Source organism: Schistocerca americana, chromosome 3 (assembly GCF_021461395.2).
Source record: "Schistocerca americana isolate TAMUIC-IGC-003095 chromosome 3, iqSchAmer2.1, whole genome shotgun sequence".
Lineage (NCBI taxonomy): Eukaryota > Metazoa > Arthropoda > Insecta > Orthoptera > Acrididae > Schistocerca > Schistocerca americana.
This window is the reverse complement of record NC_060121.1, coordinates 676,522,438-676,543,917: the sequence shown is the minus strand read 5'-3', so window position 1 is coordinate 676,543,917 and position 21,480 is coordinate 676,522,438. Positions and strand designations below refer to the sequence as shown.

Genomic DNA, 21,480 nt, shown 5'->3' with positions numbered 1-21,480 from the left:
CAAATGTTGGTCGCTAAAGCTTGCCTAGGCTTTATGGTTACAGAGGACAGGTGGTGTTCAGTAGTTCCATGCCTACGAACCTGTGCTCATTATCAGTGAAGAAAGATGTTTTCCTTAGTCATGAATCAGGGGGCATGTATGACTTCCGTAAAGCCACAGACGAGGTGGGCGTTAGCCATTTTGAAAACGTGAAGTGACCTGTAATGTTTGTGTAACCACCAAAGTTTTCATTACCAACAGACTTTCCCCACTGAAAACTAGAATTCTCCGGAACTTTTATCACATTACACAAATTTTTAAACAGTTAAGTACAAGGTCTTGTTGGAAGATTATAAATTTATACTAAAAGTGAGCTTCGACTTTAATTATCAATTTTCCTGGCGCGAGTGCCAAGCTGTACTTACCATAGTAACGGGACTGATGGATCCAAAGCTGCGAATATATAGCTCACAGTGCACCGTTGTCGCGTTGTCTGCAACACAAGTAAGAAATATATCACTCAATATCAGAATGTCACATTCTATTACCGAGGTGTAACAGGTGTAAATGCAGATATTTTTATTGTTGACTGAGGACAGTGTACTGAGCGACATTACATCAATATTTAGGTCACTTGCTGATTAATAATTATAGCTCTCAGGAGTAGTATGTTGTGAGGTTGGTTAATACCTCCAAGTACATGTGGTAAGAGCAATCCAATAATGCTTATTTTCCCCTGGGAAGCATTTCCGGTATGGAGCTGTTGACATACGGGAGCGAAACGGTAGTCTACTCTGTAGGCATAGTCCATTTAATGGTATAGTTATGACTGTGAACAAAACATCAGGTAGTAAATGATGTGATGTGTTTGTGGGAAGAATGTTTGACACAGAGAAAAAAGCAACCATCACACTGATCTGTGTACATATTGAGGTATCACATATCAATATATCCACACTTGAACCCATCACACTTTGTATCTTCATTCTCTGTGTACAGGGTGTAAGTAAATTCCGTTCACAGATTTTGAGGGCTTGTAGTGGAGACCAAAATGGTTTAGTTTAGTATAGGTAGCCTTATTAGGAAACATGCAGTTTTCCCACCACACACAAAACACCATTACAGACGTTGCCCTCACTCCTCCTCCCTGCTATCTGTGTCCACTTGCATGTAGGACCAGGTGTGACAGCAGAACAGATACGGTAAATGCATACCATGTTCCGGTACACACGATGTCCAAACCCTGGTCCTATAGCACCTGCCGCTGAAACAACCAAGCCAACAGGTTTTCTTCTGATGCTATAGCGGTCTCGTAAATCGAGGATATCGTATGACAGCACTGGTGGTAGACTAGCGGTTTCAAGTAGGAAGAACGTGAGGCCATGCAGTCGGGCCACCACTATCTATCCACTGTTGACCGAATCAGTGGTCCAAATGACCTCAGATCGCCCTTGAAATCTAAGGTGTTGCGCCATCATGTTCTAACCGCATGTTGTGTCTCACATACAGTGGTACACCTTCCAGTAGCCCACTACACAACAGTACACCATAAAAGAACAGCAAGTACGTGGCACCTGTGAGATGTGGTGGAAGAATCACACGTCATCCACAAACCAGCCCAAATGTTCAGACTGAGTTCTTCGTGAAGCCCATGGGAGCGCGCAACGTGCAAATTTCCACCATCACACGCATGACTTGTACGGGATTTGAGAACGCCTTCACTGCTAAACTTGGCTTCATCCGCAAAAAGGATCCGCTGGAAAGTAGGGCGGGCTCTCCCACACCATGACTCAGAAGTGGGCTCGTGACGCAAAACCCGTGGCTGCACTGCCAGTATTCTGGAAGTGGTACAGGTGTAGCTGCTGCTATGCAGAACATACCAGACAGTTTGCTGCTTCACATTCAGTCTGCCTGGTATGTTTCTGGTACTCGTTGTCGGTTTCTCTTCAGCAGCATTGAGAGCAGCTCGTTTGTGCGCCGCCGTCGTGGAGCAACACAGTCGACCCTGCTGTTGGTGAATGTACCCTTCTCCGAGGCCCGCAGGTACACAGCATCAAAGAGGGAGTGTGAGGGTGTCTGGAGGTGCGGAAAACGCTTCGCATACAACTACCGAGCAGCCCTCCCGTTGCACCGAGATTAGCCGCACAGTAACATCATGTCGGCGTTTTCCGTAAACGTGTAATTCACCATGGTCAACCGCTACACACTAATAACGATATGTACGTACAGCTTGCATTCTTTACTAAAGTGAATGATGGGTATTTTATATTAGCATAGTATGAATAGAGACCTCAAGCAAAACAGCAGGTACAAGCCTTTCTGGGCAGCCCACAAACTGACCTGTGTTGCATGCCCACAAACTGACCTGTGTTGCATGCAAACAAACCAGCAGTGCGTATGGGACATCAGGTGATCGGTGAATGATCTCCATAACACTTTAGACAGTGGCAGTGAAAATGCTTGAGATCAGAACTTGTGTTGTGGTATTTTGCGTCTGGCGGGAAAACGTTACGTTTCGGGACATGAGTTTCAATGATAAACATAACCGTTTTGTTTCCCAACATCTGTAAAGGAGAGTTATTTACAGCTTGCAAGTAAGTAAAAGGTATATACAAGTCGTCTCAGGTAGTTCTAATAACAATTACATTTCAGTAAAATATAGGCTGTCACTAAATTGTCTTGTCTATTATTAGTGCTTTTATATCAGTCGATTTCACGCTAAGCTTTTATGTAACTTCCTTCTCATTGTTTTCAGAAAATAAAACGCTTAGGTATAAAAATAACTAACCTATTCTATCAGAAGGTTAACAGCCCCTTTAAGTTAATGTCCGCAGCTCGTGGTCTCGCGGTAGCGTTCTCGCTTCCCGAGCACAGGGTCCCGGGTTCGATTCCCGGAGGTCAGTGATTTTCACCTGCTCCGAGATGACTGAGTGTTGTTGTGTCGTCTTCACTGCGCAGTACGGCAGTGCGGGTCTCCAGCATCGTTCCCCTACGCTCTGTCAAGAAGTAGGCGATTTTAATTTTCTTTTCTATCAAAAATCCTCAGGTTTTACATCCGTGAGCTCCGGAGATTGATTGATCCACGGTTCCTCGGTAATGGAATGAGTGGTTTTATGTCGTCCATTGGGCTAAGAATGATTAATCGAACAAGATGCGAGAAATAGGACAATTTAACGGTTTATATTGGCAAGGAGTCCTCTGTCTACAGTAGGAAACGTGATAGAGCATAAAGTGTGTTCCTTAAAGGATACTCTCACCTACGATTAAAATACTGTGATTTATTACTGACTTTTCTTTCACCATTGGATAATTACTTCGAATGAATAGTGAGGAATAGGACAGTCTATGTAAAATCATCAGGCACAAAGCTGAAGGTGGAACCACACTGAAAGCAACCAGGGCTGGTAGGATGTGTGTTGAGGTCAACGAAAATTTGGAAGTAGTCATCACACGGGATTAACAGTTCCTACATGGATTTAAATATTATATTGTTCGTTACTCTTATGGCTTCGACTAAGGCCATTTGACTATTATTATGTCGACAGATTAAAAAATAATTAAACAGTGCCTTGCAGTCGGCGTGGACCAGTGGGTTTCGCCGCAACTGGAATACGGCTTACATAACAGTGAGAACGTCTCCAGCGTGGAATGAGTGCATGTGTAATTACTGATTATTTTGCTGGTCGAATAATTTTCACTAGAGTGCCAATTAAATTTCTGTATAAATTATTCCCTCGCTGTCAAAGAGTTGTCCCACATATCGCTCAACATACACTCAGGGCACTGAAAGTGGTGCAGCCAGAGGGAAGAAAGGTACAATTGCGAAACTTTGCAGGTAAGTACACTGAGATCCGGTATGCAAATAATCCAAATACAGTGCCATCTGGCAGTGGTGCTCAACTATGGCAGGGAGCGCTATTTAAACATCGCATAGTTGTCGAGTAATACAGGTTGCTATCACATTCCGGCTCGAGAAGGACGTTGGTAGGCGCAGAATGTCAGTTAGACGTCTTTGACGACATATCTCACATTTAAGTCATTTTGAGAGTACTCTAATCATCGAGAAGATCGAAGGGCCGCGCGCAACACTATCAGACATTTTACATTGTGTACAGGTGCCAGTTGTTCCAAAAACCATTTACAGTCTCCCTGCGGGTGCGATTCTGCAATCCAGACGCCCCTGTCGTGTACTACAGTTAACACCAATAACGCCGGCGATTTCGTCTACAGTGGTGCCTGGTCAGATTAACGTGGACTGTCACAGACTGGCAAAACATGGTGTTTAGTGATGCACCCAGATTCGGTCTGGGGACGGATAATAACCACGTACGAATGTGGAGGCAGCCTGTTGGACGGTACAGTTCGACACACGCCCTCTTGCGCCACACAGCCCGCACAACCGGTGTAATGTTCTACTGGGCCGTAGCCTACGATAACGGGTTCCCTCTAACCGTTGTACATGAAACCTTAAGGGCCAGCGTTATATTGATGATATTCTTCACTCCCATGTGGGACGTTTCCTACATGTTCTACCAGCAAAATAATGTTCGTCTGCATACCGCCCTAGTTGCTCAAGACTTTCTTCGTCGTGGTCCAGCACTGCCATGAGCGGCCTGTTTCCAGCACTTACAAAGGGAGGCCGCCAATTGTGAAATTCAGATTCGATTCATACTGCGCATAATAAAAGCTCATGGCCAGAGGTGTAATGTGGCAAAGCACCAAGATGCACTTCTCAACCGTTGTCGAGAAAATCGACAGTTACAAGAAACCGTTGCGGTGAAATACTCTCTACGATTAATGATTTTCTACAGCGTCATAGCGCAGCGGTAAGCGCTGGGGTTCGTAATCCGAAGGTCGCTGGATCGAATCTCGCGCCATGCAATATCTTTTTATTATTAGTTTTTGGCAATTCAAATATATATATATATATATATATATATATATATATATATATATACTATTAATGAATTGCTTATGCATGTTGGTGAAGGCGGATCGTTCTCCAATTGTACCGCCTCCATTTTTTCGTTTGTTTAACAGGGTGTACCAAAGCTGTCCCGTCCGCACTGATTTTCGACAATGTTATAAGTTGCGCTAGGGACCGCATCTACCTTCTTTCGAAGTTAGCAGGCAACTACGCTGTTATGGAGCGACTTGTTTCGGCCCATTCAACATCTGTCCTTCAAGTGTAACGAGCGAGTAACGGAGTTTATATTTCATACCTGCCACAGCAAGTTTGTGTTCGTGGGGTCTGCCGGCCGAAGTGGCTGTGCGGTTAAAGGCGCTGCAGTCTGGAACCGCAAGACCGCTACGGTCGCAGGTTCGAATCCTGCCTCGGGCATGGATGTTTGTGATGTCCTTAGGTTAGTTAGGTTTAACTAGTTCTAAGTTCTAGGGGACTAATGACCTCAGCAGTTGAGTCCCATAGTGCTCAGAGCCATTTGAACCATTTTTTTTTTTTTTTTGTTCGTAGGGTCTCTATTGCAATTCGAACGTCTGACTTACGCTATACGTATTCGTTTCTACGTCTTCCCTTAACTATACGTGGTTAACATTATGAAGACAATTAATAACATTTGTGAAATACAACTTTGTTTGCGGAAAACGTTCGAAGTCGCCAGTTTTTCCACGACAAACGACTTTCAACAACTTATTATATGCATAATTGTTGCAACTGATTGCCGGGAATTATATATATGAATTACAAAAAAACAAATACTAAAGAAAAAGTTGCATGGAGCGAGATTGGATCCGGCGACCTTCGGATTACGAACCAGAGCCCTTACCGCTGCACCACCACGCTGTAGAAAATTACTAATCGTAGAGAGTATTTCACCGCAACGGTTTCTTTTACTTGTCGATTTTCTCGACAACGGCTGAGAAGTGCATCTTGGTGCTTTGCCCCATTACACCTCTGGCCATGAGCTTTAGTTATGCGCAGTATGAATCGAATCTGAATTTCACAATTGGCGGCCTCCCCATGTTAGTCACCTACAGAACACTTCTGGGGCCAACTGAAAAGCCAGATGCCACCGTGTTACTCTGATCTGGAGCTGGCTGTTCAGGACAGTATGCCTCAGGACAACATCAGACGTCTAACAAACTCAATGGTGGCACGTACTGCAGCAAAAGTTGGTCCGACACGTTATTGGTGTTGCATTGTATTTCTTTAGTTGTGCTGAATGAGTTTGTTAACATGTCTGTGTGTTCGAATAAAGGGAATCTTTCATCTGTATCAGCGTGTTTAATAAATTCCATTTCGATCCGATTCTCCACCTTACTGCGCTCTTTTCAAGGTTCTTGAGTGTATGACCTCAATATTTTAATAGGTTATCTGCGCAGAGGTAACATCGATTTTTATTGTCGTTCCCATTTCATATTGAAGAACACAATCAGCTTAAATTAATGATTACAGAGCAAGAACCTGATCATAACTAATCCCATCCTCCGTGGAGATCCAGCTTTCCTGAATCGCTCCGTCTCTGAAAGAGTGCTATGAAAATATAGCCACTAACACAAGTCTTGCCAGATAACATGACAAACCACCGTTGAACACAGACCTGCGACTTTTCTAGATTTTGCTAATATCGATCGTGCTACTCGCATTCAGCTAAATTTGGCTAATAGCTTCAGCATGGTAGTTCCTTTCTCAACCCGTCCGACGCTCTTGCACACGTTCGTGTCCCATCTCTACTGGGTTTCTGGAAAGATGGATATTATGAATCATGTATCTTAGATGTTTATAAATTTCGTGATACAACAACATTCTGTGTTGAGTTAGGAAGCAGAACACTACATTTATCATCCAAGAAGACCAGCAGCGAGTGACAACATAATACAGAAACTCAATCTGCCATCTGCTCACCACTACCATCCAAACTCCACTAATTTATGTGTGTTGGTTGTACGAAGACCTTAACGTTGTATCCTTTCCCTTACGACTGCTAGCCCAGCGAGGTGTGTAGGAGTGATTGAACTGGCTTTGGAGAGTAGGAAAGTGCTATTGGCTACCTGAAACCTTCGGACAGATAGGCCGTGCCTGGACAACACAACTGAAAACAGTAACACCACAAAAGGGTAGAGTCCACATGTGAGTCTCGGTCATACATGGCTATGTACACTCTGTATCCGTAGCTAAGTATGCCAACGCATTCGTAGGAGATTTAACAAGATAGGTTGCGAGAATACATAAGTTAAAAAAGAAATTTGCAACAATATCTGGCCGGCAACGGACGTGGATCTTTTAATGGCCTTCTTTATTAATCTGTGAATTTAAACGATGTGTTTTAGGGGATTAGGAGACTCAACAATGTTAACAGCAGTCCGTGCATCGGTTGGTGGAATAAACTCGGTATACCTTCTTGTTTATTCAACATGAGTAACCACGTAATAGTAGTGGATTAATGGGCCTGACTTTTAACCCACCGTAACCAACACCATAAAATATATTCTAAACTGTACACATATTAATCACAGTGCCATAGGAAACACCTGATATACTACTTGGAAAAATGGCTTCAACTAGGATGACCAGAATTCCAGTCATATGAAGATAACACAATACTTACACAGCAGGGACTGACAGTTGACCCTGACTGATTTTGATTTGAAAAAGTAGAAGAAATCCGCTCCCGAGTATCCAAATCAATCTAAAGCACAATAGCCAAATAAAACAAATAGTAAGAGAAGCAAACACCAGGCTGAGATTCATAGCAATAAACTTAGGAAATGTAATTATATTACGAGAGAAACACTTGTTCGACCGATTGTTGAGTACTGCTCATCAATCTGGGACTCTTATCGGATTGGCTTAATAAAAAGCATCGACTAAAATCCAACGAAGAGTTGTACGTTTCGTTTCGAGATCGTTTAGTCAGGACGACGTATTCTACAGACCCCAGTAGAAGACGCTACAAGAGAGGAGCTGTGCATCAAAGACTGGTTTACTACTGAAATTTCGAAAGAGTGGTTACCGGGTAACAAACACTCCTCTCACATGCGTCTCGCCAACTGACAACAGCGAGCAAATTCGAGATATTGGAACTAACATGGTTGTTTACTGAAATTCACTCTTCTGAAGCGTCTTTCACCAATAGATCAGGGGAGGAAGGACATATAGTGGTTTGAGAGGCACTCCACCACAGGCCGGAATGCGGCTTGTGGATATGCAGATAAAGATGTCCATTCCATTACCGAAAAGTAATAGTATTAAGCAGCCACTGGAAAAAGTGGGACTACTCATTGGGAATTCTCTATGAATTTCTTTTTAGATTATGAGAAACAGCGTTCTGGTATTAATCAATCTACCCTTACCCTTTGTTAGGCCACTTATGAACGCCCTCTTCGATTTTACCATGGCTCTGCGAAGATTATGAAATTAGCAATCGTAGCTGGGTGGCTCGCAAAATCGTGAACACGAGTGTGAACCATGACTTTTATTTTAACGCTCTCGATGACCAAATTGGAAAAATATAGCTATAGCGATCTTACATAAAAATTTATTTCGATTTATTACTTCGTTTTATTCAATAAGTTTATCAGTACGTGTCAAGACATTCAGTTATTACAATAACATTTATGTTGAAATATTAACGGTCAAATCACATCAATGTGACCTCCGCTTACGTTCGATGTCAACTTGCAATAGCGACTCAGAGATGGAAAATGGCAGCACTAGCAGTGGGTAATATACACTACTGGACATTAAAATTGCTACACCACGAAGATGACGTGCTACAGACGCGAAAATTAACCGACGGGAACAAGATGTTCTTATATGGTGGCGACATCTGCAACGGCTGACATGAGGAAAGTTTCCAACCGATTTCTGATACACAAACAGCAGTTGACCGACGTTGCCTGGTGAAACGTTGTTGCGATGGTTCGTCTAAGGAGGAGAAATGCATTCCATCACGTTTCCCACTTTGATAAAGGTCGGATTGTAGCCTGTCGCGATTGCGGTTCATCGTATCGCGACACTTCTTCTCGCGTTGGTCGAGATCCAATGACTGTTAGCAGAAAATGGAATCGGTGGGTTCAGGAGGGTAACACGGAGCGCCGTGCTGGATCCCAACGGCCTCGTATTACTAGCAGTCGAGATGACAGGCATCTTATCCGCATGGCTGTAACGCATCGTGCAGCCACGTCTCGATCCCTGAGTCAACAGATGGGGACGTTTGCAAGACAACAACCATCTGCACGAAGATTTCGACGACGTTTGCAGCAGCATGGACTATCAGCTCGGAGGCCATGGCTGTGGTTACCCTTGACGCTGCATCACAGACAAGAGCGCCTGCGATGGTGTACTCAACGACGAACCTGGGTGTACGAATGGCAAAATGTCATTTCTTCGGATGAATCCAGGTTCTGTTTACAGCATCGTGACAGTCGCATCTGTGTTTGGCGACATCGCGGTGAACGCACATTGGAAGCGTGTATTCGTCATCGCCATACTGGCGTATCACCCGGCGTGATGGTATGGGATGCCATTGGTTCCACGTCTAGGTCACCTTTTGTTTGCATTGACGGAACTTTGAACAGTGGACGTTACATATCAGATGTGTTACGACCCGTGCCTCTACCCTTCATTCGATCTCTGCGAAACCTTACATTTCAGCAAGATAATGCACGACCGTATGTTGCCGGTCCTGTACAGGCCTTTCTGGATACGGAAAATGTTCGACTGCTGCTCTGGCGAGCACATTTTCCAGAGCTCTCACCAGTTGAAAACGTCTGGTCAATGGTGGCCGAGCAACTGGCTCGTCACAATACGCCAGTCACTATTCTTGATGAACTGTGGTATCGTGTTGAAGCTGCATGGACAGCTGTACCTGTGCACGGCATCGAAGCTCTGTTTGACTCAATGGACAGACTTGTCAAGGTCGTTATTATGGCCAGAGGTGGTTGTTCTGTATACTGATTTCTCAGGATCTCTGCACCCAAATTGCCTGAAAATGTAATCACACGTCAGTTCTAGTATAACATATTAGTGCAATGAATACCCCTTTATTATCAGCATTTGTTCCTGGTGTAGCAATTGTAATTGCCAGTAGTGCTTAAAGCCAGTCGGGTGGACGGGAGAAGCACTGCAGTCATTATCCTACTAAGGAAATGCAGCGATTTACCTGACGTCCAAAAGGACATGATTATTTACTTTTTGGCAAAGGGTAGAAATATTTCCGAAACGGCTACGTTTGCAAACTGTTCAGGTGCAGCTGTGTTTAAATATGCTGTGCATGGAGAAGTGGCGCTATCACAAACTGCCGCCGAGTCAGCTGTGGTGCACCACGGACCATAGATCGCAGGGTGAACGACGGCTGCGGAGATGTGTATAAGCGAATATTGATTGATGTCCTCCTCGCCGTGTCCGGCGACAGCGACTCCGTCAGTCTTCTCTATCCTTGTTGTGGTAGGCTCGGATGTGGCTCGCGAATCCGAAATTCGCTTGGAATATCCTGTTGCATGAAGCACAGTGAAGTTGACCAGCAGAGTTGTAAGTATACGTGTAGACGGGCTTGAGCTGAGATTTTCGGAGCTCTCTTTTAGCATCCAGGTTCATTAGACGCTTTTGCTCTAATTGTTCGATGCTCTTATGTACAGTTGATCGCCACTCCGATGGGCGCAATGATAGCTCCTCCCAACGGTTGCTTGGAGTGCCACAGGCTGCAAGGTGGCGTTTAATGGTGTCTTTATATCGCAGGTGTTGACCACCTTTCCTCCTCTTTCCGCACGAGAGCTGCGAGTAGAACACCGCTTTAGGTAGCCTACTGTCATCCATGCGTACTATGTGACCACTCCATCTCAGTTGATGTTTCATTATTAAAGCTTCAGTACCAGCCAGTTTCACGCTGCGCAAAATCTCCGTGTTTGGGACAAGGTCTTCCCATTTGATGCGCAGAATTGATCTCAGACATCGAAGATGAAATTTATCTAGCTTCTTAATGTCACCTTTGTAACAGCACCAGGTTTCCGAGATATAGAGTAGGGTGGATAATACTACTGCTTTGTAGACTGCTATTTTTGTTTGTAGTTTGAGATCATGTGATTTCCATACTCGGTTTTTAACCTTACCGAAGGCTGAGGCTGCGCTGGCTATACGCGCTGCGATTTCCGTTGTCAGGCTGTTGTCACTTCTAATTTGGCTTCCCAGGTATTTGAAATTTGACACATTTTGCAAGGGTTTGTTATTTATCTCAATACTGGAGTCATCTGCATTAAGACCTCTAAGTGGCTGTTTGAGAACTTGCGTCTGAGTGATGCTAATGGCTAAGTGAAATCTTCTGCAGGAGGCATTTAGCAGATTTATGTAAGTCTGAAGAGTTTCACAAGAATTAGGCATCATGCATACATCATCCGCGTAGAGAATCTCTAAGATGGATAGTTTGGTTACGCGACTTTTTGTTCTGAGGTGAGAGATGTTGAAGACACTTTTGTCTGTCCTTGTGTCGAGACTAATTTGATTACTACAGGCATTGGTCGCGTCTCTCATAACAACTGCGAAGTAAAGTGAGAAGAGTGTGGGAGCCAGAACACAGCCTTGTTTTTCACCATATGTCACGGGAAACTGTTCTGAGAGCTTGTCCCCATGGCGGATTTTTGCCATCATGTTTTCATGAAACTGCCGAATCAAACTGACAATTTTGTCAGGGCACCCAGTTTTCTTTAGTATGATCCAGAGAGCTTCCCGTGGGACACGATAAAAAGCTTTTTCCAGGTCTACAAAGCACATGAACAAAGGCCGATGTTGCTCTAAGCTTTTCTCTTGCATTTGTTTGACAACAAATATGGCATCCACTGTGCCTCTGTTTGGGCGAAAGCCGCACTGGGTCTCTGGTAGCAGTTTTTCTGCAAAGTGTGTTAACCGGGTGTTAATTATGTGGGCAAGGACTTTTCCCGCTGCTGAGAGAAGAGAAATGCCCCTGTGGGAGCTGCAACCTGATATGTCACCCTTGCCTTTATACACTCCTGGATATGGAAAAAAGAACACATTGACATCGGTGTGTCAGACCCACCATACTTGCTCCGGACACTGCGAGAGGGCTGTACAAGCAATGATCACACGCACGACACAGCGGACACACCAGGAACCGCGGTGCTGGCCGTCGTATGGCGCTAGCTGCGCAGCATTTGTGCACCGCCGCCGTCAGTGTCAGCCAGTTTGCCGTGGCATACGGAGCTCCATCGCAGTCTTTAACACTGGTAGCATGCCGCGACAGCGTGGACGTGAACCGTATGTGCAGTTGACGGACTTTGAGCGAGGGCGTATAGTGGGCATGCGGGAGGCCAGGTGGACGTACCGCCGAATTGCTCAACACGTGGGGCGTGAGGTCTCCACAGTACATCGATGTTGTCGCCAGTGGTCGGCGGAAGGTGCACGTGCCCGTCGACCTGGGACCGGACCGCAGCGACGCACGGATGCACGCCAAGACCGTAGGATCCTACGCAGTGCCGTAGGGGACCGCACCGCCACTTCCCAGCAAATTAGGGACACTGTTGCTCCTGGGGTATCGGCGAGGACCATTCGCAACCGTCTCCATGAAGCTGGGCTACGGTCCCGCACACCGTTAGGCCGTCTTCCGCTCACGCCCCAACATCGTGCAGCCCACCTCCAGTGGTGTCGCGACAGGCGTGAATGGAGGGACGAATGGAGACGTGTCGTCTTCAGCGATGAGAGTCGCTTCTGCCTTGGTGCCAATGATGGTCGTATACGTGTTTGGCGCCGTGCAGGTGAGCGCCACAATCAGGACTGCATACGACCGAGGCACACAGGGCCAACACCCGGCATCATGGTGTGGGGAGCGATCTCCTACACTGGCCGTACACCACTGGTGATCGTCGAGGGGACACTGAATAGTGCACGGTACATCCAAACCGTCATCGAACCCATCGTTCTACCATTCCTAGACCGGCAAGGGAACTTGCTGTTCCAACAGGACAATGAACGTCCGCATGTATCCCGTGCCACCCAACGTGCTCTAGAAGGTGTAAGTCAACTACCCTGGCCAGCAAGATCTCCGGATCTGTCCCCCATTGAGCATGTTTGGGAGTGGATGAAGCGTCGTCTCACGCGGTCTGCACGTCCAGCACGAACGCTGGTCCAACTGAGGCGCCAGGTGGAAATGGCATGGCAAGCCGTTCCACAGGACTACATACAGCATCTCTACGATCGTCTCCATGGGAGAATAGCAGCCTGCATTGCTGCGAAAGGTGGATATACACTGTACTAGTGCCGACATTGTGCATGCTCTGTTGCCTGTGTCTATGTGCCTGTGGTTCTGTCAGTGTGATCATGTGATGTATCTGACCCCAGGAATGTGTCAATAAAGTTTCCCCTTCCTGGGACAATGAATTCACGGTGTTCTTATTTCAATTTCCAGGAGTGTAGATCTTGGAAATACAAGCATCTTTCCAGTCTTGTGGAATCATTTCATTCTCCCAAATCCTTAAGATCAGAGAAAACAATGGTTTCTTGATGTTTGGCCCCCCATATTTGTATAGCTCTGATGGCAAGTTATCTAATCCTGCTGTTTTGTCATTTTTCAGCTTAGCCAGTGCTGAAATGAATTCATCGTAGGAAGGGGCATCCACAAGTTGTTCCTCAACTGACAGGTCTTCAAGTGCTTCTATGTGTGGAATATCGGTTGTCTGATGGTCGGGATTAAGAACGTCATTAAAATGTTCCGCCCACCGAGACAGGATGTCACTCTGTAGCGGCAGCCGACAACTTTTATCTTTGTTATAGACTGGTGCTATCTTCCCAACTCTTGTACCAAAGATAGTTTTCAGGGACTCAAAGAATCTGCCCGTTTGGTGTGTGTCGGCATATAACTGTATTTCATTTGCTTTATTTGCCCACCAACTGTCTTTGAGAGCAAGTACCTTCACTTTCAGATTGCAATGCGCTGCTCTACGCTTGTTATCATCAGGGTGCGAAGAGAGGTTCTTAAATCATTAATTAGCTATCTGATCTCTGGATCTGAGTCGTCAAACCAGTCCTGGTGCTTCTTCTGAGGCTTTCTCAAGACTTCTGAAGCACAGCCACGCAGTCTGCTAGCGTATGCACTCCACTGTTCATCTGCAGGGGCAGATTCAGATATCAAAAGGCCATCGACACCAAATTTTTCATCCAGTTTTGCTCTCATAGTCTGATCATTATCCAAGATTTTGCAGGACAATTTAGTTGGTATTTTGTGTGAAGCTCGGCGTGGTGCCTTCAAAGTTATCTTTAATATGGACCTCACGAGTCGATGGTCTGTCCATCCCTGAGCGCCTCTCATTGCCCGTGTGACCAGTACGTCACCAAGATCTTTTTTCCGTACTATCACATAATCCAGAAGGTGCCAGTGTTTAGATCGCGGATGCATTCATGTCGTTTTATATTTTTCAGGCAGACGAAAATATGTATTTGTCAGACAGAGTTCAAACTCGGCACATAGAGTTAGAAGATCCAAACCATTCGAGTTGCATTTTCCAATCCCATGGCGACCGAGGACTCCATTCCAAGCACTGAAATCATTCCCAACACGAGCATTAAAATCACCAAGTAACAGAAGTTTATCTGCAGAAGGAATATCCCTAAGGCCATGTCGGAGGTCTTGGTAGAACTTGTTCTTCTCTTCATCCGCAGATGGCAATGTAGGTGCGTATACATTGATCAAGTGAAGATATTTCTTGGATGCCAGGTGAAGTATGAGTGTTATTATTCTGTCACTGATACCTTTTGGGAGTTCTGTTAGTGAACATGCCAATTTATTGCGTGTGGCAAAGCCTACCCCACTTACCGCCCTTTCAGTGGATGATTTTCCACTCCAGTAGTAGGTATAACCTCCGAGCGGTTCACATAACTGTCCAGAGTCACTAAGACGTGTTTCACTTATGGCGGTAATGTCGATGTTATATGTAGCCAATTCCTTTGCGATAAGTCCTGTCTTTCTCTCTGGGCACTGATTATGGTCGTTATCCTGCAAAGTACGGACGTTCCAGACTCCAATCATTAGATATTTAAGGTAACTGTTTATTTTATTTTTTACCGCATATGTTAGTGAACAAGTGACCGCAGTTTGCCACTTGTGCTGGGTTGAGGCGGGCTATGTTTAGGCCACCTGTTCTAGGCCCTTCCCTGGATTAGGGAAAGCAAAGCGATCCTAAATAGGGCTGCTTTGTCGTCTGACGAGCTGCCGAACCAGTCCTCCCGTCTCTCACGAGTACCAGAACGACCATCACCATCTGACCGCCTAACGTGCAGAGCACCAACTAAGGTTCAGGTGCACCAAACCCTTGCCTCACCATCAGTACTCCATCGCCGCAGGACTTTCAAAGCTCATAGTCCATAGAAACTTTGCCGGAGTCATCTGCGCGTGAAGGTATTTAAAGTGGACAAGCAGTTGCGCAGATGCAGATCCACTCTCTCGTCCTCTGCCTCTGGTTGGCAGTGGATCGTAGGGCCGATACGACTGGCAAGAGGCAGGGGATGTAGTGAATGGCCATATGCCACTGGAAGAATCCTGACATACGCCCTTAAGGCACATCACAGGTGCCTTGCTTCGTCGGTACAGAAGCCGTAGCTGTTTACCTATCGATATTAACCGCCTCCTACACCGATGAAGAGATTGACAGAAGGGAAGAAGGAAAGGGAAGGGACTGGAAGGGAAAGGGAGGAAAGGACGGTAGGTCGTGCGAATAAACGTGCTACTGTTAATCAACTAACCGGCCAGATGAACCAATGTGCTATCAATAGTGTCTCCTCAATGACCATTCAGTGAACGGTGCAGCGTATGGGTCTCTGGAGCAAGTGTCAGGTCCATGCACCCATACTGACTGCCGTTCATGGGCGATGAAACGTGGAGTTTGAATGCCAGTGCCGCAATTGGGCATCCATTTAGTGGCGACATCTGGCCTTTTCAGGTGACAGATGGCCGTTGGCGTGTACAGTGCGAAACGTCTGAAAGGAAATTCGTTTCAACAATTGTCGAAAGCTTGCAGTCCAGAGAAGGCAGTGGTATGGTCTGGGAAATGTTTCCTTGGCATTCCCTGTGGTATCTCGTCATATTGGAAGGCATAATGGATCAAGAGAAACATGCATCTATCCTTGGGAACCCTATCCTCCCGTACATGCAGTTTGCTGTTCCTCGACACAGGAGACAGTGAATGTTCTTGCTGCTGTTTGCAGCTGATCCGGCTGTTAGGTTCCCTGCAATCGTACCAGGAGGTGGCATGAATCAGGCAACTGTCCTACGCGTCCTCCATCGACATAGGTTCCATTCCTGTTACATCTCCCTTCATCAAGAGAAGCATAGAAACAATTATAACAATCGTGTTAATATCTGTACATAGGCATTCAGAGAGGATGCTTCAGATATAGCATGTATATTGTATAGTGATGAAGGCACATTTACCAATGATGGCCAGGTAAGCCACCGAAACATTCACTATAGATACGTTGGCTTAGGTAGGTGGAGATTCAGCGTCCATGCAGTAAACATGTGACGTGAGATAGTGAACCATCAGATCGTAGCCCTGCTTTTCACAGATGGAACACTGAGTGTGCACATATATTGCAGTCTCCTAATAGACCATCTTCCACAGATGCTAAAGATGTTTCTCTATAGAATAAAAGGACCCTGTGGTCCCAACATGATGACTGTCAAGCTCGTAGTGCACGAAGTGCTGTAGCATGTCTTCACAAATTATTTAAAAATCGGTGGTGTGGACACAGAGGACCAGTACCTTGGCCAGCCTCTTGCCCAGATTTGTCACCTGTGAAATTTTTTCTATGGGAGAAGGTGAAAGACGTTGCTTACAAGAAATTACAAATATCGCCAGATGGTATGCCATGACGTATTACTGCAGACGTCTCCGCTGAGATGCTAGCACTTGAGCAGCAGTCGTAACATACCAGACTGGAAGCGTGTATTGCTGCTGCCTGTGGTCATTTTGAACATAAACTGTGGAGGCCAGTTGATTCTTTACTGGGCAGACTCCTAATAACTTGTGTATGCACATGTGTTCTTCTTTAGGTGTGAGAACTTTTCAAAATACGGTATCTCGTAAACGACTCCCATTAGCATTCTGCAACAAACAACATCGATAATCGTATTTGTTAATGTCAGTGTGCATTACTTCATTGAAAAACCGTATTTTTGTACAAAAATTTACTTTGAAAATATTATTACAATCTGTTGATTGGCTAAGAATACGAGCTCCAGATCACCAACCCATTATGTAAAAACCGAACATCAGTAGCACTGTCCATTTCCGCAATATTTGCGGTGCGAGTTTTAGGTGATTCACCGTATATATATATATATATATATATATATATATATATATATATATATATATATATATGACATGTGGTTAAATTTATAGACTGTTGTTGTTGTGGTCTTCAGTCCTGAGACTGGTTTGATGCAGCTCTCCATGCTACTCTATCCTGTGCCAGCTTCTTCATCTCCCAGTACCTACTGCAACCTACATCCTTCTGAATGTGCTTAGTGTATTCATCCCTTGGTCTCCCTCTACGATTTTTACCCTCCACGCTGCCCTCCAATACTAAATTGGTGATCCCTTGATGCCTCAACACATGTGCTACCAACCGATCCCTTCTTCTAGTCAAGTTGTGCCACAAACTTCTGTTCTCTCCAATCCTATTCAATACTTCCTCATTAGTTATGTGATCTACCCATCTAATCTTCAGTATTCTTCTGTAGCACCACATTTCGAATGCTTCTATTCCCTTCTTGTTCAAACTATTTATCGTCCATGTTTCACTTCCATACATGGCTACACTCCATACAAATACTTTCAGAAGACTATGAACTAAATTTGCATGGCACAGTGTACAATCTAATTTAGCTGTACGCAAAGTCACTAAGATTCAGTTAACACCATGAAGTAGAACAGCTGATAGATAACTATACATTACGATGTTTTATACATAGAATAACAAGGTACTGAGGTCAATAATTGATAAATAAAATAAAACTCTTGCTAGTGAAAAGAACAGACCAGTGTTAAGATTATTGTTGTGATGAAATATTGTAACAGTTACGGGTAGATGATATATTCATTGTCCTTAAACATCATATTATTAATGAAAAGCACACCACAATAAACTGACACTGATAGACCTGTAATTTGTTGTCTAGAAAATTGATGTTGCACTCACATCAAATTCCACTGCTCTGCTGGATTACAGCTATTCGATGTACACGAATTACATTTCAGAAAGATGAGAGCTGTACAAAAATCTGTAGTTAAAATAGAACGTTTGGTGATCTTATATACTGTGGACAATTTGGGTGCTTATGAAGTATGGGATTTGTTAGTTGTTAATGTGGCTGTGCTAGGTAGCCCAAGTGTGGATTGCAGCAAGAAGCAGATCGCATGTATACAACTCGCTACTCGAAAATGCTGGAAATTATATGTAATATGTAGGTTTATCGACAGTCATTCTTCAGTTCTTTTCAGCCCACAGATAATTATCTCTAAGATGCAACAGTCTTGGTAGAATGATAAGGGAGATGGAAATCAGTTCGTCAGGAGGCTTACTGGGGTCGTGCTATGTTGCTAATAGAACAAAAACCGGATAAGATGATGATACACGTTTATTGCAGTTATCCATTCGGAGCTGTGGCAGGCAACAACTTCAATCTTCCAGAGGTTTTGGCTTACTAGTATGGACAATCATCATCATTGTAAAAGAACCATTTGCTGGTAGTGGGCTAGTGATCATATTGCTATGCTACAGTCATTCCACGCATGGAATGATGAATGGATAATAGTGGAGAGAAGAAAATACTAAGCTCGATTTATAACTACGATATACATTGTTTGACCTTACATAGACACAGACTCACCCACACTCGTATCTGGAGAGTTGTTATATTATTAAAAAGCGATCACACAGTAAGGAGTCGGCAGTTGTCAACTCACATAAAATAGTGATGGTTGAATGGCTGTAGTTGTAGTGTCAGGGCGATCTCAACAGGTAGGAACGTGACACTAGAACTTACAGTTTTTTAAATGGCTCTGAGCGCTATGGGACTTAACTTCTGAGGTCATCAGTCCCCTAGAACTTAGAACTACTCAAACCTAACTAACCTAAGGACATCACAAACATCCATGCCCGAGGCAGGTTTCGAACCTGGGCCATAGAGGTCGTGCGGTTCCAGACTGTAGCGCCTAGAACCGCTCGGCCACCTCGGCCGGCCAAGTTTTTTAAATTAACTGTATCATGCAAATCTGTTTACATAATGTCACCTCTTCATAATTATGACAATATTTTCCTAGGTAATAAGTCATAGAACACTGGGAGAATAGACAGGTATGCGTCGTACGCTCATGGTCAGAGCTAGTTATCAGCTCATGTAACAAGGGAGAAAGTTCGCCTTCCAAAATGGTTGATTATCAATGTCTTTTGCCTAGTTTCTCAGTCAGACGGACTGTAGCAAATAATAATCAACTGTAAATCACTAAATAGTATCAGATGGCTGCTTTCAACCTTTGTGAAAGTTGTATCTTGTGTATATGAAAATTAAGGAAACCTATAGAGAAAAGATAAGCAGTTTTATGGCTATCGAGTGTTCATACTGCCGGCTACTACTAATCAAAGACGGGTAGGCTACAATGGGGACTATTTAGAAGAGCTATGTAATCAAAAGAAACTTGAAATCAATGTCATAGAAACGGAAGAGGAAATGGATGAAGAAGTAGTACAGTAAGGGGATTTTGGCAGAGCACTGAAAAACTTAAGCTCCTGGAGTAGGTGATATTCCCTCAGAATTACTGAGGTATTTGGGAGAGCATAACCATGAGAGAGCTATATCATGTAATTGAAACAATGTACACAACGGTCGAAATACTCTCAGACTTGTAGGGGAAAATATTAGTCGCAGTTCCAAGAAAAACAAGTACTGACAAGTGTGTATATTATCGAACCATGACGATAATAAGCCATGATTTAAAATATGAAAACGAATTAGGAATATTTACACATGACTGAAATGGCAGGTCGATGTATTATGTGTAACGCCCATGCCTGAAACTCCGGACTGTAATAAGGTAATTATGTGTGTGATGTCATGGCTAAAAATAAGATATAGGTTTTTTTCCTTTCATTACTACATTTTACTCCATAGATATATTTTTGATGATATAGAATATTTGTCATTTGGTGTATAGTGTTGAACATGAAGTATGTATGACTATATTTGCTGTGCTATTTTCTATACGAGTTCCTTACGTAAAGATTTCGAATTTTTTGTGATCTTTCATACAGTTTTGTTATATGTATTGTGTGAAACGGAACGCAGTAGGCAGACGTTTTGCAAGGACTGTGGAGCGAGAGAGGTATCGATAGTTATGGGGTCGAACAGTGTGTGGCAGACAGTCGCGAATGGCGCATGGGCGTGGCAGTACGGAAGCAAGTGCTGTGTGTAGTAATTGTGTGCGTTTAAGGCGATATTAATAGCGAACTTTCTTGTGTTACACCGGTTTCAAATTTGACTTTGTGATGGATATTTTACAGGGGCACTGTATTAAATAAACGCTGTTGGTTTTTATAGAATGATGGTTGTGGCAGTGACAATGCACTCGTGAACGGACAGTATTGTCGACGGTTTAGAATGGAGCTGCATTACATAAACTGTAAATTTGATACTGTTCATTTTCTTGACTACGATATATGACGTTGTAACTCTATCGACCTTTTGAGGGTCGTTAGACTTTGCACTAATGATGCAAAGAATGAGATTTGTACAATATGTAGTGTATAAGAGTGTCTGCAGAAGACAATACTCTTTGACTATGTGAAGTTCGATGTTTATATGTAATTAACAAATGTTTATAATATTATTTAAGTAACAATAAATATTTTTTCTTTAACTATGTATAATTGTTTGTAAAGTGATGTCAACACCAGCTCACGGCTAAAGTTAAATATAGGTGAAAACCAGACGTTCTGGTACTCCGGGAAAGTTGGATAATTTTTGCTGCTAACGGAAGCAGGTAGGAGAGGGAAGAGGTGGACGGAGGGCAGACAGGCGCAAGGCACTGTTGAGGCAGGTGACGAAAGCTGATGCACGCTGTAACCCGCAGTATCATTTAAACAAAGGCAAAAGTGTAACTATTTAATAGACGTGAGTGAAGGGGAAGTGCTAAAGTACAAGTTTGCAATGCTTTAGAGGAGATATAGAATTACGTCTGCAACTTTCCTGGATGGGAAAGGTCTAAGGCATCCATTCCTTAGACCGACGCAGATCCCCAGGAAAGTCAAAGTCATAATGCGCTGGTATAAGTCGCATAATTCGACGGCACGAAGGCAAGTAATAATCTCCGTCGTTGCATAACGGTACGTGCCTTCAAAGCAGCTAAATCTCCAGCAACTGTACTCACGACGACAGTACTGAAATTTAGCGTCCATAGTTCTGTATACGAGTTATGTTGACAAGTTTTTGTGTGTTTTATTCAATAATCATTTTATGGTTTTTTAAACGCAAAACG

At 44.0% G+C, this 21,480-nt stretch overlaps 1 protein-coding gene across 1 annotated transcript in view; it reads right to left on the bottom strand.

Annotated features, from left to right (window-relative positions):
- Window positions 1-21,480, bottom strand: part of LOC124606310 (glycine receptor subunit alpha-2-like) — a 629,777-nt gene that overhangs the window by 348,753 nt on the left and 259,544 nt on the right. Inside the window, exon 4 of the mRNA XM_047138291.1 lies at window positions 405-472. Within this exon, the coding sequence (XP_046994247.1) occupies window positions 405-472 (68 nt within the window). The remainder of the gene's footprint in view (window positions 1-404; window positions 473-21,480) is intronic.